Genomic DNA, 27,115 nt, shown 5'->3' on the forward strand with positions numbered 1-27,115 from the left:
AAGAACTTCTTGATTGTAAGCCTGCCTGAAATGAATGGGAGCTGGGCAAGAGCCTGAGTCTTATTGTCTCCTTTTGGCATGTTTAAAAAATATTTTGTCCCATGGAAAAATGTTGGACAACTAAGTTCAGAAGAAGGGCTCTTGTAATTCTTTTTTTTTTGGGGGGGGGGAAGGATGGCTAATTTTGCAGCTGTATTATTATATATTACTGTAGCTCAGCCTTTTTCAACATTTTGACCATGGAGGAGCCCTTGAAATAATTTTTCAGACTTTGAGGAACCTCGGAAGTGGGTGTCAGCTGGCCTCGCCCCCCACACCATGCCCCCGGAAGTGACATCGCTCCCCACACCCTTAGGCCTCCTTTTGCTCCCTCCCTGCCTTCACTACTGCTATTTTGGCTCTGCCTTATTTAGGCTGGAAAGAAGACAGCCCCAAGCCCCCCATACTATGCCGCTTCAGAACTCCCGCAGACCCCCTTCAGAACTCTTCCAGACCTCCAGGGTTCTACAGAATCCCTGGCCTAAGCTATCACACAGGGTTACGGCAATGATAAAGTGGAGGAGAGGAGAATGAGCTAAGCTGCTTTGGAGGTAATTGAGGAGAAAGGTAAGCTATAAATGAATTAAATAAGCTGTGTTTAAAGAAGCCAATATGTGGCAGAAATAGGGAAATAAACACAAAGCAGCAAGAGGGGAAAGCGAGGTCTGGATCTTCCAGTTCACGACTGCTGCTCAAGCTCTGTTGCACGGGCAAAGAGCTCTTGGTAGGGGAGAAGTCTTCTCTGCCTTCAAGCTACAGCTGGGCACTCTGCCCATTTCAGAAACCTGTTGGCATGGTGTCCCTCGCAAGCAAAACAGCGCAACTTCAGCAGTTTGGCTTGAAACTCTGGTTGGCAAAGCATGCCATTCCCCGGTTTCAAAGCTTCATTTAGTGAGGCGTGCGCTGCAAGCCCCCACGTGAAGCATGCCCATCCTAGATTCAGACTCCAATTCTTAAAGAAATAACATGAACCAACATCCAGCTGTTTCAGCTGGGACAAATATCTGAAAAAAATAACTAAATCCCACCCATTCAGGAAACCCTGGTTGAGAAAGCCTACTCTAGGTGATAAGGAGGTATCAGATGATATCTGTCTTTCCTGACTGAGAAGGGAGGCTCTTTGTCTCCTCCTGCTGCATCTTCTTGTGTCATCAGCTAGGGACCCACACCGCTCCTGGCATTGCAGGCTCTTCGGCCATGACGGCCTCCCCGGACCGGTGGGTTGCAGGCTCCCGTCCTCTGCCCTCAGCTCCCCTTGCAGCCCTGCGGTTTGGGGACCTTTGCCGCTGCCTGCCCGGGACATCACTGAAGCTCGCCAGCGACCTGGCCTGACCCTTGGCAAGCCCAGCAGATCCGGCTGCGGCAGCCAGGCGAACAGGTGGGCCCCGGGAAGCCAGCCACGCGCCAGAGGCAGGAGGTGGGCGGACGAAGCCGCCCTGATGAGGCTGAGCCCTCCCTGGCAGCGCCCTTGCCTGCCTGGCTCGCCGGCGTAGCAGCGAACGAGTTAAGCCGGGGCGGGGGGCGGGAGGAGGCCGTTGTCGGAGGCGAGCATGTGCAGTTTGCAGCCGCATCAAGACGATGGGCTCCTCTGCACGGGCACACTTGCTTCCCAGCCGCCGCCGCCGCAGGAGCAGGAGCCGGCGCCGGGGACCTTGCATGGAGGCGAGGCAGGCGCGGCGCTGCTGAGGGGAGCCGGGGTGGGGGAGCCAGGCCGGAGCACGACCAGGAAGCACCTGCGCAGGGGCCCTTCCCGCCCCCCTCCCCCCAGCGCCGCCCCGGTAAGCGCCTCTGCAGAGGCCTCCTTCCTGCACCAGCAGCCGCCGCCGCCGCCCGAGGGATGCAGCCGGGCGGTCTCTCTCCCCCCCCCCCCCTTTCCCGGGCATCTCTGCAGCCGCGGGTGCGAGCAGGAGGGGCGAGGGAGGTCAGCCGGCCAGGGGCGGAGGCGCTGGCCTGGGGGATGTGGCTGCTGTGGCGGGTGGGCCTCCCTGCCTCGCCCGGATCCTGTCTCTGGCGCGCCCTTCCTGCTCTGCTCCCCGCCCGCCACGCCCCCGCCGGCCGGCCTGCCTGCTTTCCTGCGTGGGGAGGCTGGGGCCGTGTGACCCGGAGCTGCCCGCGCTCTAGGCGGGCGGGTAGTCGAGGTCCCGCTCGGCGGCTCTCGCGTCCGCTGTCTGTTGGCGGGCTGCGGCCAGTGCCTGTGGCGAAAGGCTTCTCTCTCTCGCCTGCCCACGAGCGCGGAGCTCTCCGGCCGCTTTTTCCAGGGCTTGCTCTGCTAGTCCCCCCCCCCCGTCTCGTCCCATGGCCCAGTTCAGAGGCTTCTGCCTCGCATTCAGCTGCCTCGTGAAGCTGCTCAAGGAGGGAGGGGGGAATGGACGGAGACAGAGACACCCCTCTCCCGGTTGCATGGGATGACAGCTCCAGAGAGAGGCCCTCTCTTCTTCAGTCCAGTCCCCCTTTACAGCCACCTGTGCCTTGTGTCCGCTGCAAGAACTTTCCCCCTTTGGTTGCTCATGGAAGTGGCCAGCAGCTGAATGAAAAACTATTGTGTTTGAGGGAAGTTCTGCCTGTAGTGTTGTTTCTGGGTGGTGGTGGCTTACTTGCACCTGTTGTAGTCATACTGTGATGAACAGGTGCAGGTGAACCAGCTCTTAAGAGGTTATTTCTTTGTTGCATGCCACCCCAAACCAGCCTATTGTTCCAAGGCCTTCTTGACTTTTCCCATCACGCCCTTTGTATAGCTTGGTATGAATCTCTTCAACTTGCAGGGAAACTTTCTGACAATATGGTTCAGTTCCTCTGAATGACGACAAGTTTGCTCTCTTTCTCTTTTGTCTCCAACAAGAATCTTTGCAGGGTAGATGGAGGAATCATGCATTGAATGATTGCTCCCCTTTAATTATTTGTAAAAACAGGGAAAATACCCTTTCTTACATCCATAGCTAAATATATACTACCAGTCATCAAGTGTGTGGACTGTTCATTTAGGATAAAAGTATTTATCTGAGAACAGCTGAACTATACTGATTGGCTCTGTCAATGTTTTACCAAAAAGAAGTACCTTAGTCACCAAAACTGAGAACTTGAGACCAGGAGAAATTGATCTGTGGCCTACAAAGTAAATGCAATTTGAATGGATGTGAATTTGCTAACTAAGACTTGTGAACATGTGACAAATACCAGATAACAAGAAAAGGAAGATAAGATAGAAATTAAATCTGAATTATGTGGACTGCATGAACTACACACATTAGGCAAATGTGCTTATCTCTGCATGGTGTGTCCTGCTTCTGTTCATCATGGGACGAGCAAGGGTGCCAGAACTGTCTGACCACTGACTGACTACTTGCATCTGCCCTATCTTCTGGCATTGAATGAGGCATCCTTGCAGATTCAGAGTGCTGAGAAAAATCTGTTAGCAGAGAGATAGAGAGAGCAGAGACATACAGTATGTTCTAAAGCCTTTCTCCCTTCATCTTTAAAAAACAAAACTTAATTTTTTCTGTTGTATGTATTGATATATTTTTGTGCATTGCAAATCGCTTTGGGTCCCCATTGTGGAGAAAGGTGTCATATAAATAAACTTATATTTGCCCAAGCTTATTTTTACATCCATATTTCAAGAAACAAACAAAAAATGCTGAAATGATTATTCCCTCTTCCCCATGTACCAGGGCTTTTCTAATGATATTGCACTTAGCTCTCATCTCAATAGGGTAATAAACTATAGGCTTCTAGGCAGGCAAGACGCTGTCTATTTTCATGGGTTCTGATAAAGGATCTGGTCTGTTTAGCTCTTGATACATTACTTCAGTCTTAACTACCATAAAGTCATCTTTTCATTCCCACCTGAGATGAAGGATTCCTTTCAAAGTGAGGCAACTGTCAGGTTTCGAGTTGTTTCTGAGGGACATTGAGGATGGTGAACTGACTGTCATTTAGGAGCAGGCCATTACTGGGTGCTGCTGTTTATGACCACTTTTCCTCAAAGGCAATTCAAAATGCCTAATTCTAAGAGGCTTTCTCTATTCATTTCCCTTGCTCAAAAGTGGCAAAATCACAAGTCATATTTAGGTTTTTGAGTCTTCTGTAATTGTGGTTTCTGGCTTGGGTGCACATTTTAGCCCAACAATCACTTTTGTTCCAGGCCACTGTAAGGGGTGGAGTAGGGGGACAAAATTCCAGAGCCCCTGATCAGGACCAGGAGCTGGTCAGGGCACATGGTTGGTTGGGCCTGGATGGTGTCAGAGAAGAGCCAGATTATCTAGAGGCTGGCAACCTTGTTTCTATGTCCTGCCTATTTAAATGGCAGTGTTCTGAGGACATTCTCAATATTTGGATTGAAATTAACGGAAATGAACTTTGCCTGGATTCTGTTATAAATCGACTTCACTTACTGGGTTTTAAATACTGAATTATTGCTTTGAGGATGCTTTTAGTAGTGCACAAATACATAGCTTGTAGTTCTTTGAAGTCCATAGTCTTTCTGGGTAATTTATTACTATAGCCTTAGAGTTTCCTGTGTCTAGTTGGAGGTTTGTGGCTCGAATTCTCGATCTGTGTGATAATTTTAAGGGCTTTCTTGGCAACAAGTGTTCAGAAGAATTGCAGAATAAGTAATAAAAAGCACAAATTAAAGAAGCAAAGATCTGTGACAATGTCCTCATGGAATCTTTTCAGTTCTCAAAGGGTAGATTTAGGTCCTGGTTATTATAGTAGGACAGAAAACCCCCCAATTTTCATTTGAAAAGTAAGATAGAGAAATTCTATTCTGTGAAAGAAAATAGCTATTTCAAGAATTTATGGAATACTCTTCCATTGGAATAAAGACAGTGGCACTTTAGAAACCTATTACCTCTTCTCTTAAAATTTTCCATTTCACCATTGTTTTCCCAAAAGTCTTCATTTCTGGTAAAATGCAGTATTTTCTGTTAGTGTGCTTGGCTGACTGCTAATAGAAAGGAAGAAAAAGAAAAACAAATTAAACACTGTGTTGGAGTCATAAATTCTTACACAATTGCTATGAATACTAAATGAAAGTTAATCAGACTCAAATGTGTTTTTCTGTTGTCCCTCACTGATATAACTTTCCTGATTTCTTAATCATGGTTTAGAAACTGGGAGACTGAATACTCTGTTAATTCCTCCTCTCCTTTCTTCTGTAAACTTCCTCTGCTCTCTTCCTAAATTTAAACCATAGCAAACATTTCATCAGCAGTAAAATGAATCATATTTGATAACAGTTAACCCAACTTCCTTGTAACTAATCTAATCTTCCTCAAACTCAGTTTCAAATCCTGGCTGGGCAGGGACCCTGGTTAGAATATATAAAGGAAGAGACAGTGTCTTGTAAACTTGTACTCATTTCAGGTATTTGGGGGCAATGAACTTGGGGGGATGGGGAAAAAAGTCCTGAAATTTACGTGTCTTTTTAATGCGCTAATTCACTCATCTTTGTAAACAATGTGAAATCTAGCTTGTACTTTGTAGTGTGTAATTAGACAATTAAAAAAATAGTTTTTGCCATTTTATTTGGGATGCCATATCTGTGACGTACCAAAGTTGTTTTTCTTCTTGGAATGTTTAATAGTTTTTTATGTTTTTACAGCTTCTGTTCACACTTGGAAATGGGTCATGAGACCTAAAGTACATTGCAGTAGAAGAAACATTTTTTCAGCTTGAATGAACAGTAAGGATTGGCGATATCGCCTTATACATTATTTTTGTGTGTTCCATGGTTGTTTTCTCTCCACAGTGATGGTTGTCACAGTAGTGTCGATCATTTTCATTTCAGACAGAAATTATTGGCATCCCTCATACACTGAAGGGAAAAAATTATATGAGCAGAGATGTGTGTATTCTGGGGGTAAATTCTGGGAAATGATCTTTTGGTGTAAGGAGAAACTGAGAGCTAATGAACTTGCCTGATAAAACAGTCAAAATTTGATGGCTCAGTTGTGTAATACATTGATACTCTCTTGAAATGATCAATTATATTTTTTATCTACCCCCCCCCCCCAAGGCACTGGTCTACTTGTGGTTATTTTATTTTGTCATATAATGTTAGGCTGAGAAACTGTGACAAGCATGAATTCAGTCAGGGGGCTGAATGGAGATGTCAAACTGGGGGCCTCATGTCAGGATGCTGCATTCTACTCATTACCCCCCCCCTTCATGTTCTTGCCTAGAAGTGAGAAGTAATGCAAAGAATAGCCTTGTAAAAGAGAAGGATATTTTCTTTCAATGACAACTTCACAAAGGGTATTTAGCAGAGGTGGTAATTTACTGAGAGATGGCCTGTCACAATTCAGTGTTGCATGAAACTACCCAAAGTGATGATATGCAGGGGTTTTTCATTTAGGAAAATAGTGCCATGTAATTGCATTGTAACAATGACCGAGAAAAACTATGTTATGACATGTGGTCAAATAAACTGACACTGCTGTCACATTTTGTGATGCCTAAAAAGAGAACCTCAAGACATGTACCAGAGACAACAGATATTAGTTAGCCCTTAACAACTTCTCCATGTGGCAAAATCAGTATGAAAGTCATTATACTATCAGTGCTAATGCCTGGGTAGAATGGGGGTTCTAACCCATGCTTATGTCCTTAAATTACAACACAGTGGCTCGGTATTTATGTTGTCATATTGTGGTGTTGTAGATTAGTTATTGTGTATATGCCAGCAGTGTATGTGCTAATGGTCACTTAAAATTTTTGTAATCATTTAGAGTAGGACTTCTTCTGTTTTCTGCTCCTCTTAAAATCTTTGTTAGCAACTTTTAGTAGCGAATTTGGATTCTGAATCTTCTGAATTAAATAATTGACAAGAAAAGAATGATCTTCAGTATGCACCTCTGATACTTGCTTTAAAGCAGGGGTGGGCAAACTGTGGCCCTCCAGATGGTCATGGACTACAATTCCCATGAGCCCCTGCCAGCATTTGCTCATGGAAATTGTAGTCCATGGACATCTGGAGGGCCACAGTTTGCCCACCCCTGATTTAAACTATAAACCATGTGATTTGATATGTCTCCCTTCCTCGAAACTGGCATGAATTAGGCCAAATCATTATAGTAAATTTCTAGGTTAAATCCCAGAATAAAAAATTGACCTATTTTTACTAACAAATATCAGTTGTTGAACCAGTCATGTTGTTAATAGAAGAGCATAGGTAGTAAGAGCATGGAAAGCAAGTTAGAAGATATCTAAATAAAAATGTATTTCCCCTGTCCTCCATAGCTCATAATCTCTGACTCAGATCTCAGAAGCTTTTCTAATCTATACTGTTTCAGGTGGGGGCTCACATGATTGAATGAACTTTTATACCAATCAATCAATCAATCAATCTTTTAACGGCATTTAAAACAGATTAAAATATATATCAGGTAAAGTATAAAATTGCAAACCATATGACCTTTCACTTAAGCTATTTGAGTTTACCTCATAATGTAGAGTTTTTTCTCTTGCTAGGTTTAATTTTTTACCATCAGCAATTCTGCCAGAAAGACTAAAAACAACAACAAAATACATTCAGATAGGCCTTGGGGAGCAAAGTGTGTCAAAAATTTTGTATAAAAACAATTTCCTCACTTAGAAAATAGATGTCAGGAAGAGGGGTAGGCTAGAACTTTCTTGACTAATATCTAGCGATGTTAGTGCTTGTTTTTGTATGTAGGGACATACAGAACCCCCATCTACAATATGAAGTAGTACAGCCCAGATACAGGTTTACCATCATAACACCTGTTGGTCTGGAGAGCTAGGCCTCTATAGAGTGATTTGATACTATGAAGGAGCTTTCTTAGGACTGTTTTTGAGTGAGTGTATATGTGAGAGAGATACTGAGATTTGTCCATTCCATACAAGATGGGTTACCTTAACTTGAGATATATGGATCAGTTATATTTTATTTATTTTATTTATACCCTGTCTTTCTCCACATGATTCTCCTCTGCTCCATTTTATCATCACAACAACCCTGTGAGGAAGGTTTGACTGGCCAAAAGTCACCCAGTGAGCTTCCACAGCAGAGTCGGTCTGCCAGATCTCAGTCCGGCATTTTAACTACTACACCACATTGTTGAGCCAAGTTGCTCAGTACCAGAAGTCTGGCCAAAAACATCTGTTTTCACCCTCCTACTGCAATAACTGTTATAGCACATTTATGTATACTGTGCAGTATAGATAGTATATACATATTATGCAGTATCTACAGAACTGCACACATCTCAAATACATATATTTTTTGACTTCCAGGATACTGATTGTGGGCTCAGTCTGTATCTCATCTTTTCTAGCCTGGTCACTTCCAGAGTTGGCTGAAAGTGAGAAGCGATTCTACCAAAGTACTCTTAGAGCCATCTCCATGAAGTTCCTTATATGTAGGAAATAGTGTGACGTTTGTGTGTTGCCTGTTCTATAGCACAACTAAATGCATACATGCATGTATTTATTATGGTAGCACTTTATTCATTAATCCTCCATATATGTTTTGTCACTCTGAAACAGCTCTTAATTTTGAAGTTAGGCCTACAAAACAAGAATAATTTGTCACGTATAGCAGCAGAGTTTGTTCAGGATATATCATTAATAGTAAAATGTGTCTTTTAGGTCGATTCCGGACTGGCGGTGTATTGCGGTGGAGCAACATACTCTACTGCTTTTTGTGTCCCCATGGGGGACAGATTTCGGCGGTGGACACTATCCGCCCTGCATTTCTGCATCCCGATGATGCAGCTGGGGTGGAAAGGTTCCACTGTGTGAGGGGCCACAGAGGGGTTATTTGCAGGGAAGTGGGATTGTGTTACAATGCAATTCCACCTTCCTTCAAATAAAAAATGTCCCATTCTTGTACAAATTGCAGTTGTGCTTTTCTTGATCTTACTGCCACTTGGCCATTTTTGCCCTCATAACCAGACCTAATGTGAAAAATGAAAATATAAACTGTCATCCATTCTGTGAACTGAATGGGCATTTTTATTGTTGGTGTCTACTATTAGGTTTCTTTCAGTGCACTCATAAAAGCACTTTCCTGGGAGTAAGCCCCTTCGATCTAGGTAGGATTTTGAGTAGGTCTGTTTAGAATGGCAAGGTAAAAGAGATATAGACTCCTAAGATCTTAGGAAAAGATTGTTCAAATCTTAATTCAAAAGCAATTGCTTGTCTCAGACCTAACATCTTGGGATTGCACATAATGGGAAATAACAAATCCAACACTTCAGTATATTAGTTTGTTTGGTATGCTTCTCTATTTTTAAAATGTCACTTAATTGTCCATCTATCTGCTGGTGGTTCAGATGATAAACTTAAATAACTAGGTGGTAACACTGTTGGGCAAGCAGTTGGGAAAGAAAGCCAAAATCCATTGAAGCACAAGTTCAATGGTGAAATATATTAGTATAAATGCTTATTAGGAATAGTGCTGTTTCATTGAGATTTGTTAAGTAGTTACTTCTTCGTCTATTATATGGCCACTGTAGTGAAACAACGGATCCGTCACAATTTCAAGGGCGTTCATCTTGGATGTTGTATGTTGTTTTTCACTCAGAGTGTTCACTTGTATATTTCAGGCTAAAGTTAAGTCACATTGCTTTGAAAGTTTTTTGGCCTGTTGCTAGCACATCAGTCTTATGAAGAATTGGAGTAATTTTATTTTGGTTGGGGGTGGGGAATGAAGGAGCTATCATTCTGTGTTGTGACTGTTGCTGTTAATTAATATGGTACAGTAGTTGGGGCACCCTTCTTACTAAATCCTGTAACTATGTTCAAGTCCTATGTGAAAGATGGATTAAAGTGTAAAGAGGATCTCATTTGTTAAATGACTTCACGATTGTCTTTCTTTGATTGCATAAGCCTTGAGAATTGGCACTCTTTATGTTAGAGCTAAGTGATGAAGCTTCATGTAGAATTTCAGCTCATTCCTAAACAGAGTTATAGCCTTCTATCCATGGAAGTCAATGAAAGGGTATAACTTTGATTAGCATTACACTTACAAGAATTTCTGCTGTTGTTGCTTGTTCCTTCTTAAGGCAGATCTTTGTCTGGAATGAAATATTTACTGTACATTCTTGTGGTAGTGTGTAAGATACCTCTATGCCAACTAATATTTGCTCTTTGGGATCGTATGAGCAATGCGCCTGCCAAGAAGGTAACAGAAGATGAAAATAAAACTGAAAGTTCCCAAACAATTAATTAACTATATGAGAGAAACATGCAACATTAATAAAGTGCCCTTGCAACTTAAGTAGAATGTGAAAGACTGAAGCACCACTGGAAATGATCCCCCTCCCTTTTTGTTCCATCACTGCAGATGGAAAATAAAGCATGAAAATAAAGCCTGGGAAAATGAGGATAGCTGAATCGCACTCTTCCAACCTACCGTTCTGTAAAATGTGTTCACCATTAAACAGTGGCAGTAAGTAACCTACAATAGTAATGGCTGTTGCTAATCTTTCTGGTATGTAAAGGAATGTCAAGATTGATTCTACTGTAGTGTGAATCAATGTCAATTCAAAGAAACAAATTACTCACATTTCACAGCATTTGGGCCAACAATGTCACATGGGTATGGTATCTCAAGAAGTCTATGTAGCCCCTTATTTGATTGTTTGTTAATTATGTTTACATCCTACTTCTAACCTGAAACTGAAGGTAGTGTACATTGGGCTCCCATGCAGGTACTGGTGATGCCCATTCTGCATAGTTTCAGTAAGGATGCTGTACCATGTGCCTTGGGCTAGTGTTATATTATTTAAAAGCATAGAGATTCTAGTTGTGTTTTGGGAGGAAGAAAAATCTATTGTGTGCACATGCTGTATTATGCACTTGTATACTACAATGGATGTAGTATAAGAGCTGTGGATGCTGTAGTGCACTCAAACCAATATGGCAGTATAGTTTCTATTGACTGTGTTAAACCCTGATTGCAATATATGATTCTTCCTTCTTCAAAATACCCCAGAGATCCTGGAATAGAAGGTTGTAGAGGCTGGATCTCCAGGGCTTGCTGTTGTGGCAAGTATCATTCAATGTCTAATGCCAGGGCAGGGAGCTCTTCAAGTCCTCAATAGGCCAACTGGGATGTCTGGCTGTTAACTGGTCACTTGAATAGTCAAGGTAATAGACAGTGCAGGAAAAAAATGATTTTGGGAAGTGAGGTCCTGTGGGGTTCCACAAAAGTAGATCCTCTCCCTGGCGTTTTCAGGTATATATATACTCCTTCTGGCAGAGATCATTAGGAGGTTTGAAGCTGGGTGCCACCAATGTGCATATGACACCCAGCTCTACCTTCTGCTTGAAAAGCAACTGGCTGCCAGGATCTTGGCCCCAGCCTTGTGTTTGACTGCTGCAGAAGATGGATTAGGTGAGAGCTGGCTCAAGTTAAATCCATCAGAAACAGAGTTCATGTGCTTAGTTAGATTCAGGGCACAGGTGCATGACTTGACAGATTCCAGCTCTTTGGAAAGGATTCCATTTGGAGTTTAGGGGTGTAGCCCCTTATCTGTCCCGCTCTGACCTTGCCACTGTGATCTATACAGTGGTCACCTTCAGACTGAACTACTGCAATTCACTGTACATAGAGCTGCCTTTGAAGATGCTTTGGAAGTTTCAAGTGGTCCAGAATGTGGCTGCTGGATTACTGACTTATTCTCCCTGGTCAAACATCAATATTTTGGCACCTGCACTGGATTCTGGTCAGTTTCCAATGCGAATTCAAAATGCTGGTTGTGACTTATAAAGGCTAAAAAGTCTGGGACTGTCCCAGCTGTGGAACTGCCTCTTCCAGTATGATTTCCCTTGCCTCCTTAGATCATTGTTGAAGGGTGTTCTGGAGGGCAAATCTTTCCTCTCTCTGGAATCAGCTCCCCTGGGGAAGTCTTTGCACTGCTGGATCTTCCAGCATTCCAAAGGGCATGCAAGGTTTTGGTTAACATTATGAGTTGGGTAGCTGGCCCGTTTTAATTTCTTCAAGTAATTACTTGATACTCTAATTGGTTTTATTGCATTTATTTATTTTTATTATATTTGTATTTATTGCAGTTTTAAAATGTTGTAAGCTGCCCTGAGTTTCCTGTGAGGAAAGGGAGTGGGGTATAAATAAAATAAACAGAGCATTTCCTGTAGAAGCTTATTGGGTGGCCCTGGACAATGACACATTTCCAGCCTAATCTATATTATGTGGTGGTGTGAAGATAAAATGGAAGAGAGAGGATAATGGTGTAAGCTGCTTTGAGTTCCCATTGTGGAGAAGGGTGGGGTATGAATGAAGTAAATTACTAATAAATATAGATTAAGATTGGGGGCCAGATAAAAGTTGGGTAGGAAGAAGAAAAGGAAGCAGGGAAAGGTTAAAAATATGGGGTTGCTCGGAAAAGGAAAAGAGGAACTAAGGTGGATACAGGGAAAAGTCAAGCTACATGCTACAATTCCTTTTAGGTTCCCCACCATGCAATTAGGATTGACAGACTGCACTCTGCACCTAGGACCACCTGGCCAGTGGCATCACATAAGTAGGCCATAGTTTTTCTGGGGAGAGGCTATCACAGGGATGGACGGAGGGAAAGTTGAATGTGTGGGAGCAAATAAAGGAAGGCTGGCTGGTACGTGGGAAGAAATGTAGAAAACTGGAAAAGGGGAGAGGGTACTGAAGCTTTCAGGGAAGGGAAAGGTTATGGGAGAGGGGGAAGTCAGATGCCTTCTGCAAATCTCCTACTTATAATATGTAGGTAAAACTTCATGCCCATTTTCAAGATGATTTAGTAAAACTAAAGCAAATAGCTGACTCAATCCAGAACAGAATGTAAAAAGCATGGAAGAACCCAGGAACAGGTCAACTGTCCCTACTGCCCTGCACAGTGTATGTGGCGGTTGGAAATGTTAATCTGCTAAATTGCTAAGCAGCTGTGCTCTGACCTCAATCCCCATTGGATCAAGAGGCGTTTTAACTGATGAATTACATTTTCTAGTCTAAACCCTGGTCAAGCTGATCTGTGAGAGATAGTCTAAGAATGGATGTTTTTGTTCAAAGAAGTCTAGTGTTCTTTATCTTCATTGTTAGTAAAGGCCTTCTGGATGTACATTAAATCAAAGTTTCAAAGAAGCAGTGATCTATCCATGTTAAAGTTGTACAAAACTATTTTTAATTCTTTGACTTTTATAAATTTACCACTCTTTGTTAGGAAAACAAAATTGCCTCAGTAGGTTACGACTCAGTTAGTGGTTAGAAAGGAAGAAGAGTTGGTTCTTATATGCTGCTTTTCTCTACCCCACAACAGACACCCTGTGAGGTAGGTGAGGCTGAGAGAGCCCTGATATCACTGCTCAGTCAGAACAGCTTTATCAGTGCTGTGGCGAGCCCAAAGTCACCCGGCTGGCTGTATGTGGGGGAGTGCGGAATCAAACCCGGCTCACCAGATTAGAAGTCTACACTCCTGACCACTATACAAAACTGCTGTACCCAATGTGAATAATCAGTTTTTCATTAAATTTGTATCCAGCAATAAAACCCATTATCCCTAATAAGGAAAAATACTGTTTAGTATTGGGATTTAGGTTTAGCATCCATAATTAGGAAATAAATACTGATGGCCATGAGCATAGATAACATTACAGGGGACATTAGACAGGCTCATGAAGGAGCACTTCATTGATGGCTACAAGCTGTAGTAACTGAAGGGAGCCTCTATATCCTGAGACAGCAAACATCTGAATTGCCATGCTGGAAGGCAATAACAAGAGACCTCTATGCCCTACTTACCTCCAGAACAATTGGTTGGATGCTATGTGAGGCAAGATGCGGAACTAGATGGACCACTGATCTGATCCATTTCATGTTTCTGGTAAGGCCTAGGAGAGGAGCTGGTCTCATGGCTTAAGTGCCTACTCAGGGGGGCTGTCCCACCCTTGAATGCCTGCTCCTCCAACTAACTTGCCTGTCTGTCCAGCAGCCAGCCAATCACCTTCTGTCTCCCACCCCTGATCACTCCTCCTCCTTCCATTTCCCTCTGAGGCTCAGAGGCTGCAGATCCCTGCTGCATGAGAGTTGCCCCTGCCGGTGAGTTCCCTGCCCCAGGGGGAGGGGGAAGCCATCTGCAGAGTTCTTCCACCCTACCCCTATCTAGTGCCTGCTGTATTCCTGAATGCAATGGGCTTTGTCCCTAGTAAATATATATATTAAAAAAACTAGTGCTTAATTCTACTAGGGAGAGAGATGGAGTTGGAGCTGGTAGTAAATCTGAAACATCACTTATGAGGTACAACCCATGCCTGAGAGTTAACATTTTTTAAAGATGCCCTCCGTCAGGGCCCCACTGGACTTCTGTCACTCATTCTGTCCTCTTATTTCATCAAAGCAAAATGGCTGTGCTACACTGCATTCTGAGTCTGAACATTATCTGATCTGCTCTTAAACCTGACTCATTCACCTCCAGACCTTTTCTTCCTCAGCACTAACTTGCAATGTAGCCTAGGGGTGGATGGGAAGTAAATTACACCAACACTAGCTTTGTTTGAATACTTGGGGGTGGGGTGGGTGGGAAGCGGAATGGAACGGTGCCTTTTTTCATCCATAGATCCCACAATAGCTCTGGTTGTATCAGCAGTGATCTTATGTTGACAGCTTCTCTGGCTGGATAGTGTTAAATTGTCAGTCATCAACCACAGACCTTGCTGCCTTTAAGAAAAATCGGATTAAAAAGAGGATGTACAAGGGTTAACTTTTCCTCTCCTCTTTTGTGCGTTTCTCAAAGGAATCACTCAATACTATGCTCAGTACTCCAAATTTCTCATTATATAAAGTGTACTTTTCTTGTCTTGTCTTAAATGGATTCAAGGATCCCGAGCTTCATTGTGGGTTACCTCTGTTGCTTTCAGGATGCTCTTAGCACTAAATCCTGTGCTGATCCTTGCTGTTTCTGCATTATCTCACATGGACACATGAAACTGTCGTGAAGCAGAACATTGATCTTTCAAGAACAAGACTTTGTTCAGTTAGAAAGTTTCTTTGGTCTGACTTCTAATAGTTGCGTTAAGGCAATATGGAGAGTTTCACTGGCAACTGTGTGTGAAGAAGTACCCATAGCTGAACATTGAGAGGCTAAAATGAAATGTGTTGGGTCCGTTTTTGATATATGGACATCTGCTTGACCTCCCCACTTCTAGTTTACAAATGGAGGGAAGCAAGATGCCAGATAAGCCTAATGCTGTATCCAAAGTTAGGTCTCTTCATCAGTGTTTTACAAAGGTTTTTTTTTACTTAACAGAGTTTTACATTGAATTGTATTCGTTTACATTGTCAGTGTTGCTGGACTTACGAATGAGTGGATCCATGACTAAGTGCAATGTTAACATCCTCCTTCCACTAAGCTCTTGGAATGGGGCAGGTTAAATTGGAAATAAATAGTATTTCATCAAGTGACATTCATCCACTTAAAGGGATGGATTTACCCATTGTGTGGCATATCAGCTCTGAGGCCTTTACATTTGTTGATCCTGAAACTTTGTAGTGACTATAAAACTTGCATCATTTTGTATCTTTCCCATGATGACTCCTGTCCCTGGAGGGTTTATTTTTAATAGTTGCTTCCCAGAAGATTTTGACTCTTTAGTTCTGGAGTTGTGTTGTTGCCCAGTTCTCCAAAGCATCAAGACACTCTTGTTTGCAAATTACCTACTTCTTCTAGGCAGCAAATGCTTAAACGGCCTGTGCACATGACAGAATCAGCCTACAACAGCTTTGTATATGTGGAGCTGCATTGGGCTCTTGTTTGAATATAGCTGGGTTTTACAGAGTGCCTGAGAGAATATTTGGTTTAAAGAAAGCAATATTCATCATCCCTCTTCCCCTGACTTCCATGCAAATCCATATCAGTCCAAATAACCAGACCCCCAACAACCCCTTACAACAAGAGTTTGGAGGTAAAGGAGAGAGTTCCCAAGGCAAGTGCAGCCAGTCTTTAGCTTGGATAACGCAAGCAAATATCCAGAGCACTAATTTGCAATGCCCCTTTTTCAAACTCCCATGCAATGTAGGCTGGGGGTGGGTGGGAAGTAAACTACACCTATGCTGGCTTTGTTTGAATTCTTGGGGGCAGGGAGGGGGGTAGTGGAACGGTGTCTTTTACATCCCAAGATCCCACAATAGCTGTGGTAGTATCAGCAGTGATCTTATGTTGTCAGCTTCTCTCCTGCCTTTGCATGGGTTTGCCTCTAACCTACTGAATTATAGATAATGGGGCCGGGTGGGGGAGGCAGATACAAATGTGAGCTGTGCTATTCCTCTCTACAAGTTCTCCAGACCCCCTCCTATTACTGCTATTTATGCCACAGCTTGACCACTCCTGTCTCACCTAAGATTTGATTTTCATTCCTTGCACTGCACTCTTTCTTGCCTTACCATCATTAGGCAAGGCCAGGAAAACTTTATTTTAATCACTAACTGGGTTCCCTTAGCGAAATATACCCTGACAGTCCTCCCTCTGTTCTCATGAGATTTAGTTCTCTCAAGCTCCTTAAAAATGGTTGATGCACTACGCCCATTCTGATATTACTGTCTTCATCAGGCAACATCTTGCTCAGGATATTAGGAAAGGAAAAGTTACTTCAAAGTGATTTTCTGTTGTGAAAGATCTTATCCCTACGATGTAAGATGCCTCAGTCAAACACTCTGACCTCTATACTGTTAGAAAGTTTGCTGCTGTTGCTGCTGCCCAGAAATACTAGAATATTCCCAAATGTGTCAGTGGTGCAACAGTGATCACAGTTGAAAAGGCTCACTCTGATGTCTGCAGCTGTCAACTATAAGCAGAGCAAGTGTTGCTGACCGTTTACCCTCCAGAACCTTAAAAGAAAGCTAAACCTCTCCCATTGCTGTTAAAACTAAAGCAGAGCACCATGCGGGCCTCGAAGAATGTAGAGATATTGGCAGCCAAACAAGGGGATGAATAATTCATTCCCAAATGCCTCCTGTGCGTTCCATCCATCTAGGCTGCTTGGAGTTGTAGCAGACAGATCGACTTCTAAAGCCACAGGGATGAAACCTTATAGACCATGTTGCTTTTTGTCAGCCTTTTGGTCAGATAATTGCAGCTGCTGTAATGCTGGCTTGAAGGGCAAAGGCCCCTTGATTGTCACCCCATCGAAGCTGTGCTAGCCCAAGAAATTCTGTTTCGAGGACAGTCCACATTAGCATTTGGCTTCTGCTTGTCTAGGTGAGTAAATACAAAGAGGTGGTTCAGCTAGTTTTACCAGAAAGAGTGTGGGTGACCTGGTTGGGGCAGCAGCTTGGCACTTTTAGTTGGAAATGGTTTTGTTTATGTGCCAGGCAGCCTCTCTTGGGGGCAAAGTGGAAGGTTTGGCTGTGCCAAAAGCTTGCTAAAAACAACCAAGGCTTTGACTTGGTCTGAACTGTCATCTCATGAAATGCAGCTACTTAAATGGCTGTTTAGAGAAGCCAGTTGATGGTATGGAGTCACTTTCTAGCTGGGCGGGTGTCCATATCATAGTTGGCAGTGAAAGCTTTCAGATGAGGAATTTTTCTCCCTGTCTCTGCAGAGGTCTCTCCAGGTCAGAAGTGAGGTGTGTTGGCAGGGCAATGGGGACAGGAGGTGAAAGTCTGCCTAGAAAGTAAACAGAGCTTTGTTCTTCTAACTATCAATTGAGCATCTGTTCAAATGGTGTGAATGAGCAGCAGGACTTCCTCTTCTTCTTTGTTTGCTGAACCCCTGCCATGGATATGTGGGGCAGTTTCTCATGCCCCCTGTTTCCACTGGTGACTGTCTCATTAGCAAGCTTGAGGGCTGTGAGGAATTGCAGTTGGAAGTGAAGGAAGAAACAAGTAGAAAGTTTCCCCCCCTGATCCAAATCTCTGTCCTCTGGAATACTATCACCTCTTTTACTCTGAACTACAGCCCCCCCTCCCCGAAAGGAGAGGATATATTCTTGCTGTATTCTTTAGGCTCCCAACTATGATTTGACATATTTTTGGAGATTATGGGGTAGGGTAGGGTAGGAGGAGTTTGGGAATGCAATGCCGTGGAGTTTGTCCTACAAAGTTGCTATTTCCTCCAGGGGAACCGATCTCTGTAGTCTGAGGTCAGTGGTAATTCCAGGAGAACCTTGAAGTTTGGTAACTCTACACCTTTTTCTTGGCACGGGTGGACCTCCAGTGAAAGCAGGATGGGCAAACCTCCTCTCCCCCAACTCATCACCAATTACAGCACTTTACCTAAGACTGACGGACAGCTATTCTTTTATACAGGAGATGGTAAAGGCAAATCCCTGAGGGGGCAAAACTACATGTTGACACTGGGTACACTGCGGCTTGCATGGCTCTGAGCTGTTCTCTTGTTATGGTTGAGTGTGAGCAAACTGGCTTTTATAACAGAGAGAAGAGATAATTATTGTTGTCTAATCATAACCTGCCTGGCCTCTGCATAGATAATGAAAGCTGAAAAATCAGGACACCCACAGACAAGGTCTCTATTCAAGGGACTTCCCGAGTGTGCAGAATATGACTTTGTTAATTAACCCAAAGAAAAATGCTTTTAAAAACTAGCCCTCTCAGGACTGAATACTCTGGTGAAGACTGTTGAGAGCATCTGACCATTAGGTAAAGGAAAACAGGGGTGGTGCTGGTGCATAAATTAGCCATTCAAGTGCCTGAAGGCTCAGCAAGAGGTTGAGGGGATGGGATGGAGCTTCCCAATTGTATCTCCCTCTTATGATTCCTCCTGGGCCCACAGCTTGTTTGAGTGTAAACTCAATTATCATGCAAACAGAGAGGTATAAAAACGTTCTTGTGATGTCCCTTAGAGATAGCAGCTTGTAGATGTTTAAGGTGCTTAGTCACTGGCCAGCTTTACTCATGCCCTAACTGTCTATCTCAAGACAGGATCTATCTCCTGGGCTGTTTCCCTGTATGTGAAGGGACTCAATATTGAACTAGCTATTATGTGTAGTATGGTACGGTACAGGGCATGATGTAGTCCTACTGCCCTCCTCCATGACAAATCCTACATAGATTTTCAGAAGGAGGCCCTGACGGTCATAGGTCTTTCACATGCTCACCCCTGTTGTCCTAAACCAGGGAAGTTTTGCCCCCTTTCTCATCCCCATTTCAACCTACTGATTAGAATCATAGAGTTGGAAGGGGCCATATACTCTTATCTTGTCCAACCTCCTGTTCAGTGCAGGATCAGCCAGAGGAATCCAGAATACGTATCCAGCCATGGCATAAAGACTGCAAGTGAGGGGGAGCTCACCACCTCCTTAGACAGCCAATTCCACTGCTGAACTACCCTGACAGTAAACATTTCCCCCCCCCCCCCCGGTATCTCGGTGATACCATACTACTTGTAGTTTAAACTCATTACTACGGTCCTGTCCTCTGCTGTCAACAGGAACTGCCCCCTACCCTCCTCTAAGTGGCAATCTTTCAGATATTTAAAGATAGCAATCATGTCCCGTCTCAGCCTCTTATTCGCTAAGCTGAACATTTCCAAGTCCCTCAGGGTTTCCTCATAGGGCTTGGTCCCCAGGTCTCAGATCATCCTTGTCCTTCTCTGTACCCTCTCAATTTTGTCCTCATCCTTTTTGAAGTGAGACCTCCAGAACTGCACACAGTACTCCAAGTGCAGTCTGACCAATGCAGTATACACTGGGACTATGACATCTTGCAATTTTGATTCAATGCCTCTGTTGATACAGCCAAAGACTATATTCACCTTCTTTACCACCACATCACACTGTCTGCTCATATTTAGCTTACAGTCCATAAGTACCCCAAGATTTTGTTCACACACACTGCTACCCAGAAGTATATCTCCCATCCATTATGCCTGCTTCTCATTTTTGAGACCCAAATGTAGAACTCTGCACTTCATATTGAATTGCATCTTGTTCTCCTTTGCCTGTTTTTACAGCATGTTCAGATCTCGTTGAACTCTATCTCTGTTTATTTATTTATCACATTTGTATACTGCCCTTCCCTGAGGCTCAGAGTGGTTCACATGAAATGTAAAGGAACTATACATCAAACTCCATTTTTTACATCAAAGAGAAACAATGGCAATAGTAGTGACAATAACAGAAGAAGAATAGTTCAACAGAACAACAAGCAAACAGGTCCATGGTTCGAGTCAGGTGCATGGATTCCTGGGAGGGAGGTTAAGGGGCCCAGTGGGTGTTGCTGGTTCCGGTTGACCTCAACCAATTGCCTGGTGGAGGAGCTCCCTTTTGCAGGCCCTGTGGAACTGTTTTAGTTCTGTTATGGCCCTGATCTCCTCCAGGAGCTCATTCTACCAGGTGGGAGCCAGGACCGAGAAGGCTCTGGCACTGGTTGAGGTCGTGGCCTTCCTTGAGGCCAGGGATTACTAGCTAGTTGGAGGTGGTGGAGTGCAACTCTCTTTGAGGCAGACAGGCAGTCCCTCAGGTACTCTGGGCCCTGACGGCATATGGCCTTGAAGGTGAAAGCTTTCAGATGAATTTTTCTCCCTGTCTCTGCAGAAGTCTCTCCAGGTTAGAAGTGAGGTGTCTTGGCAGGGCAATGGGGATGGGAAGTGAAAGTTTGCCTAGAAAGTAAACAGAACTTTGTTCTTCCAACTATCAGCTACCAATTATCTTTTGAGGTATTGGCTGCTGCTCCCAATTTGGTGTCATCTGCAAATTTAATGAGTAGTCCCTCTACCCCCTCATCCAAATAATCGATAAAGATGTTGAAAAGTACTGGACCCAGTACTGAGCCCTGTGGAATTCTGCTGCTCACCTCCCTCGACTCTGATAAAACTCTATGGGTGCGGTTTTCTAACCAGTTCCCTATCCACCTAACCTTCCCAAGTCCAGTCTGCGGTCCTCCAATTTACCCATCATAACGTCATGGGGAACCTTGTCAAAAGCCTTACTGAAATCCAGGTAAACAACATCAGCTGAGTTTCCATTATCCAGTAAGCCTGTCACTCAGTCAAAGACCTGTAAATACATCACTTTGTCAAAGTTATAGTGCCTAAGTGGTCACTATAACAATTAAATCAACTGATCTACAACTAAAGAGAGCCAGTGGTTAGGAGTGCGGACTTCTAATCTGGCATGCCGGGTTCGATTCTGCGCTCCCCCACATGCAACCAGCTGGGTGACCTTGGGCTCGCCACGGCACTGATAAAACTGTTCTGACCAAGCAGCGGTATCAGGGCTCTCTCAGCCTCACCCACCCCACAGGGTGTCTGTTGTGGGGAGAGGAATGGGAAGGCGACTGTAAGCCGCTTTGAGCCTCCTTCGGGTAGGGGAAAGCAGCATATAAGAACCAACTCTTCTTCTTCTTCTTCTGAACGAAGTCTTCTCTTGGTGGAAGAGCACTATGTGCCTCCTAAGCAGGCACAATTACAAATGGTCTGCTTGTACCCTCAGGATGCAGATACAGCCAAGGATAAAAGCCAGATCTCTCTAAATGACAGAATAGTGATGAGGATGATTTTGGATTCTTCTAATTTTTTTTTCAAGAGCAACCTTGAGGAATCCTGATTTTGGATTGGTATGGTCGTGCTGGGTGGGCAAGGAAGAATAAGCAACTTCTTTGTTAAGGACCAATAACTTAACGTGGGTATTCTTTTTTTACTCTGTGTTTCAAGAGACTGACTACAGAACTATCATAATTACCTTTGTGATTTCTTACTTAATTGCAAAGAAGAAAGAGAGAGGCTGAGTAATGACAGACTCTGAACTTCTGTTTTGCTTTGGGGCAATGTAAATCTCTGAGCTAATAAAGCCAATTTAAGTGGGAGCTGTGCACCCTGGTCCTGCAAATATGGAGCTAGGACTGTATCCTTGTAGACTGTTATAGAGCTCTGACTGTAGTAGTGTGCTCTAGATGTTGTTATGTTGTTGTTAGGTGCGAAGTCGTGTCCAACCCACCGCGACCCCATGGACAATGATCCTCCAGGCCTTCCTGTCCTCTACCATTCCCCTGAGTCCATTTAAGTTTGCACCTACTGCTTCAGTTACTCCATCCAGCCACCTCATTCTCTGTTGTCCCCTTCTTCTTTTGCCCTCGATCACTCCCAGCATTAGGCTCTTCTCCAGGGAGTCCTGCCTTCTCATGAGGTGGCCAAAGTATTTGAGTTTCATCTTCAGGATCTGGCCTTCTAAGGAGCAGTGCTCTAGGTATGCATGCCTAAAGTTGCTATCAGAGCCCCATTTACTTGAGAGCAAATCCATTAGATATGGTGGACCTTCTGAGTAAGCATCTGTAAAAGTATGCTATAAAATATACTCTCACAGGGACCTTTACAGATTGTTGAAGTTTGGGCGGGATACATGGTAGCTTTGTTGGTTATGTATACAAAAGATAGATTCAAGTGGGTAGCCATGTTGGTCTGAAGCAGCACAATAAAACAAAATCAGAGCCCAATGGCACCTTTAAGACCAACAAAAGATTTATTCAAGACATGAGCTTTCGAGTGCAAGCACTCTTCCTCGGACTATGAACAGTTGAGACTAGGGTGTTATATTCACTGGACTTTTGCAGCTCATTCGGCTTGGTGTAAAAAAGGCAATCTGCACCTGGCCTTGATCTCCACTCTGATGTTGCTTGTATACAAAAGAATAGCCAATGCATCAGTGTTGGAGCGAATGCAGTGCCACTTCCTCCTACACTGACTGTGTTCTTTGATAGTGCTGTTCTTTCTGTACTGATTATTGTGTTTAAAAGGTAAAGGTATTCCCTGTGTAAGCACCGGGTCATGTCTGACCCTTGGGGTGACGCCCTCTAGCGTTTTCATGGCAGACTCAATATGGGGTGGTTTGCCAGTGCCTTCCCCAGTCATTACCGTTTGCCCCCCAGCAAGCTGTTTATTCACCCCTATTTTGAGTGTTTGGGACAAGTAACAATGCTTAATGCAGTATCAATTAAACCAGAACATACTTGCCCAGTCGTTTGCATCCAGACATCATGGATGCTTAGTCCAGTATGACCATCCAGATGATTATGAACCTCATATGTTTTGTGGTGTGCAGCGATGATTTTCCATATATTAACTATAAATAGAATGGATGTAAACAGGTGTTCATTCTAAATTAGAAGGAAGGATTGTTGAGAAGACTCCCAGCCATTGTATCAGTGATATGCATTTGTTATTCTGTGATTCTACATAAAACATTGCTTAGAACAATAGTTTGTGGAGAGCCACATTTGCAGTTGCCATAAACCAAACGAGCCATGATTATTTCCATACCTGACATGAGGCCTGCACCTCAGGGAGGCTTGCAGAGAGCCTGTTCTCAGAGAGAGCCGATCCATAAGTTAAATAAATAAATATTACGTGTTCCTTTGGCTGTTGCAGTTTCAGGGTATGCATTACATCAAGCTATGAGTGGGTCTTGTCCACTTTCCTGAAACCTTGGGCAGGTGTCACATGCAGAGAAGTCCCAAGTGACATATCTAAAAGCCACATGTGGCTCTTGAGCCCCTCAGTGAGTATCACTGGCTTAGAATTTTGGTACTGGGCAGTGAATTCAGCCAAGTGTGTGAGCTATGCCCGGAGATTTTTAGCAGCCGGAGGCAACTGTATGTGTTGATAAATAGAGCTTCTAGTTGTTGGAGTTGTAGCCTCAGTGTCCTCCATAGCATTTTACTGTTCCCCTTAATTAGTAAAAGCAAAACTAAGTATGAAAGGCAAGAGTGTGCAGTGAGGAAGTGTATGGGAGGAAGTGCTGTCTTGTTGTCGGCATGGTCCACTTCACCTGTCTGCCCCGCCCCCCGGGCCTCTCCGCCAATGGCTCAGTCTTTCCTCATCCTGATCTTTCGCCCTACCTGTTCTCTTCCCCATGCTATCTCTGCTCCTACTTCTTTTATTCACCTTTTGAATTTTCAATACCTTTGCCAGCCACTACATTTCTTCTGTTTTCAAACAGAAGAGTTCTGGAACAAACTAAAGGCTCTTGAGGAGCGAAGATCCATGGGAATCAAATCTTTCCAACTGGCTTTTCTACCCGGTTTGGCCATGAGATACTGGCTGTGGTCCTGGACACTTGATCGTAATGGATCTTCTTCTTGCGAATTCATTTGCTCTTGTTTAGCACAGGCTGATGGGTGTAATGAGTCCTTTGTTCTCTTTGCAAAAAGAGATGTTAATTATTTCCTGCCGACTAATTATATAGCTGATGAGAGCCACTGGGCTGCAGTAATATTACCCTATAAAAGGGGAAGTTGCTAGAAGAAGAACAGGACAGGAAAACAGTAGAAACAGACAGTTGTTGAGATTAGGGTCTTATATTCACTGGACTTTTGAGGCTTATTCGGCTTGGTGTAAAAAAGCCTTGATCTCCACTCTGATGCTGCTTGCTTTTTATTTTTGTTCAATCTACACCTCTCAGGATTGACCACAGAGTCATACTAATTATCTCCCGGCATATCTGAGAGTGGATTTTCTCTATATCATTGGAGAAATGCAGGCCCATCACAATCTTTCAGGTGCAGATGCCTTGCCACTTTCAGATTCCCCCCGTCACCGGCTGCGCCTCCAGCACTGACATTATGCAGAGGTCTCTGCCGATTGGTTGGTTTCTTGCAGGAACAGCCCCTTTCACTTCCAGTAGTTTCATTTTGGTCTTGCCTTCACTTTGTCTCTGCTTTTGTATAGTGCATTGCCCCTTAAGTAATGCAATAAGCAATCATATCAAAAGGAATTAAAGGAGTCTGTCCTTGCCTCAAACTGCCTTCTCCTTCCTTCTCCACATCCCAACATGCACTTCACACAATGTGTGTGTGTGTGTGTGGGGGGGGGGGATGTCAGCTAGGGTTGCCCTCTCTGCTCTTTCCCCTCTGCCCTTTCCCTCCCAGCTTGGCAATTTCTTTTTTTTAAGGTGAAGAGGATGCTGGATTCCTTAAAAAAAAAAATCAAAGGAGCCATTGCTTTTGTTTCTTTGGAAAAAAGTGAAAGTAAAATGCCAAAAAACCTGAGGGCATATAGGCTTCAAATGCAATGTGTCTGAAGTGGGTCAGTCAGTAAGGTGCTTGCCTGGAGATCACAGCTTTGTGGGTTCAAGCCTTGCAAGGGTATTCTTAATTTTCCCCACCTAGGAGTTCTTAATTTTTTACTTTTGAAAAATAAATAGACCATTTTAAAAACATTAGTTTTTCAAAAGTTAAAAAAAGGGGGGGGGGGAATTAAAAAGACCCCTAACAAGACTTGATCCCACAAAGCTGAAGTGGGTCAGTCAGGGTCCCCTTCACTTAAAAAATGCAGTTGCCAAGCTGGCAGGGAAAGGGCAGGGGGGGAGAGAGTAGAGAGAGGGCAGGCCTGGTCAGCCCCCCCCCCCCACTGTGTGAAGCACATGTTAAGGTTGGGAGAAGGGAGAAGGAGGAGGCAGCTGGAAGCAAGGGCAGCAGGCTCACCTTTAACTCCTGAGATGAGTGCTTATCACATTATTTAAGGGGGCTTGTAAAGCAGGGGAAATGCTTTCAATGCATAAAAGCTGAGACAAAATGAATACAGAACCCCATGTGTATGATCCGCCACTTGCCTTTTGGCTTCTATTTTTAGCTGTTGCATGTTTTAGGGGGTTTTATGGATTTTATGCTGTTTTATTGGTTTTATGTTGTGAACTGCCCTGAAACAATTTGTCATGAAGTGCAGTATAGAAATGTGAAATACAAATAAAATAAATAAAATGGAACCACTAGGAGTGAAAGGGGCTGTTCCTGCTGGAAACCAGCCAGTCAACAATACAGGGGGGGGGGGGGAAGGAAGAAAACATCTCAGCAATTCTTTTTTTCTTATTAGTGTGCAGAGTTAAACTCTGTAATTTGGAGAATAAAATCTGAGAAAGAAGATTGGTGCAAGAGCAGATGCGAATAGGATGTGGATTAAAGGGATGCCGGCTTCACTTTAGTAAGAATTGCTATGAATGCAGAAAGCACCCTGAAGTGAAAACAAATGTTCAAGACTTCAACAAGGGGACAAAAAGACACATGTTTATAACTTAAAGCTTTCAGCAATGCTTCAGCATCTTCCTCCAGCCAGTTCTGTCAAGCAAGTCCAGTGAGGTTCCATCCCCCTCAACCATGCTTAGCAGTTCTCCCTCCTCTGTTCCCTGTCCTGACTCCTGTCCTTCTAGCTAATGGCATTAAACAGAAGATTTAGGCATGCTGTGCACTGCATATTCTATAGGCTTTCAGAAGTGAGCCTTACCTCATGAAAATCCTGGACTACCCAGATCTCCCACACCCAGTACTGTGCAGCTGCTATATATTATGAAGTATGCATAAAGTTTGTATGCTAGAATGGCTGTCTCTTGAAACTTAAGACTGCTTCCCACTTTAGTATTTGTACTCAGTACACAAAGCTGATTACAAAAACTGCAAGTTATGCAAAACAAAGCTGAGAACTAGACACAGTTCCCTTTTTGGGTGTTTTGGCACTGAAAGGTTGCATGTAGGAGGGCACCAGGTTCTAGGGAAGTTCAACCACCATCAGGTTATCTTGAATCCAAGTTACTATTTAATTATTCCAATGCTAGTACCCGGATTTGCTGAAGGGTGGCTATCTCTCCCCCCTCCCCCAGCAGTTAATATACAAGGTGTATCCCACCTTCAGTGAGGTTGTCTTGGTTACAGGGCCTTTCTAAGGTAGGGCTCTCAACTCCACATTGGGGAATTCCTAAAGATCTGGGGACAGTGCTTGGGGAAGGCACAATATGAAGTGGGAAGACAGCCCAGTGGGGATGTTCCATAGAGTCTACCCTCAAGAACTGCTGTTTCCTCAAGAGGAACTGGTCTCTATATTGTGGAGATTACCTGTAATTCTGGGACAATTTCAGGATTCACTTGGAGGTTGACAATCCTACCTAATTGCTCCTTCCAAAAGGAGTGCTGCATCACTGCTTTTAGGGACGTCAGTCCCCAGGAGGGACCTGGGGATCCCCTGGTTTTATAGCTCATCTCCAGGCAACAGAGATCACTTTCCCTGGAAATAATGGCTGCTTTGGAGGATGGATTCCATAGCATTATACACCTTTGAGCCCTCCCTGACCTCCTGCCCACTCCCAGCTCCACCCCCAAAGTTTCCAGGTATTTTCCAATCCAGAG

General features: G+C 43.8%; 2 protein-coding genes across 11 annotated transcripts in view; one reads left to right on the plus strand and one right to left on the minus strand.

Annotated features, from left to right (window-relative positions):
* Nucleotides 1-1,206: 1,206 nt before the first annotated feature.
* TMEM229B (transmembrane protein 229B) overlaps nucleotides 1,207-27,115 on the plus strand; it is a 56,224-nt gene continuing 30,315 nt past the window's right edge. The window contains exons 1-3 of one of the 5 annotated variants that reach the window (XM_077322557.1): nucleotides 1,617-1,817; nucleotides 5,642-5,722; nucleotides 10,349-10,453. Coding sequence is in view for 1 of the 5 variants with exons in the window: in XM_077322553.1 (XP_077178668.1) it covers nucleotides 1,590-1,817 (228 nt within the window). In the remaining 4 variants the exon portion in view is untranslated. Of the gene's footprint in view, nucleotides 1,418-1,579; nucleotides 1,818-5,641; nucleotides 5,723-10,348; nucleotides 10,454-27,115 lie in introns of those variants that run through there. The other 4 variants (XM_077322560.1, XM_077322559.1, XM_077322561.1 and 1 more) reach the window with 4 other exon arrangements.
* The window catches only part of LOC143830273 (uncharacterized), a 66,838-nt gene continuing 42,892 nt past the window's right edge, over nucleotides 3,170-27,115 (minus strand). For 2 of the 6 annotated variants that reach the window (XM_077322562.1, XM_077322563.1), the window contains 4 exons: nucleotides 22,952-23,064; nucleotides 10,032-10,175; nucleotides 4,889-4,984; nucleotides 3,170-3,445 (listed from right to left, as the gene is read on the minus strand). In XM_077322562.1, the coding sequence (XP_077178677.1) occupies nucleotides 3,284-3,445; nucleotides 4,889-4,984; nucleotides 10,032-10,175; nucleotides 22,952-23,064 (515 nt within the window). In that variant the 3' untranslated portion in view covers nucleotides 3,170-3,283. Of the gene's footprint in view, nucleotides 3,446-4,888; nucleotides 4,985-7,479; nucleotides 7,547-10,031; nucleotides 10,176-22,951; nucleotides 23,065-27,115 lie in introns of all 6 variants that reach the window. The other 4 variants (XM_077322564.1, XM_077322565.1, XR_013228399.1 and 1 more) reach the window with 3 other exon arrangements.

The sequence above is a fragment of the Paroedura picta genome, chromosome 2 (assembly GCF_049243985.1).
Source record: "Paroedura picta isolate Pp20150507F chromosome 2, Ppicta_v3.0, whole genome shotgun sequence".
In the NCBI taxonomy this organism is placed as follows: domain Eukaryota; kingdom Metazoa; phylum Chordata; class Lepidosauria; order Squamata; family Gekkonidae; genus Paroedura; species Paroedura picta.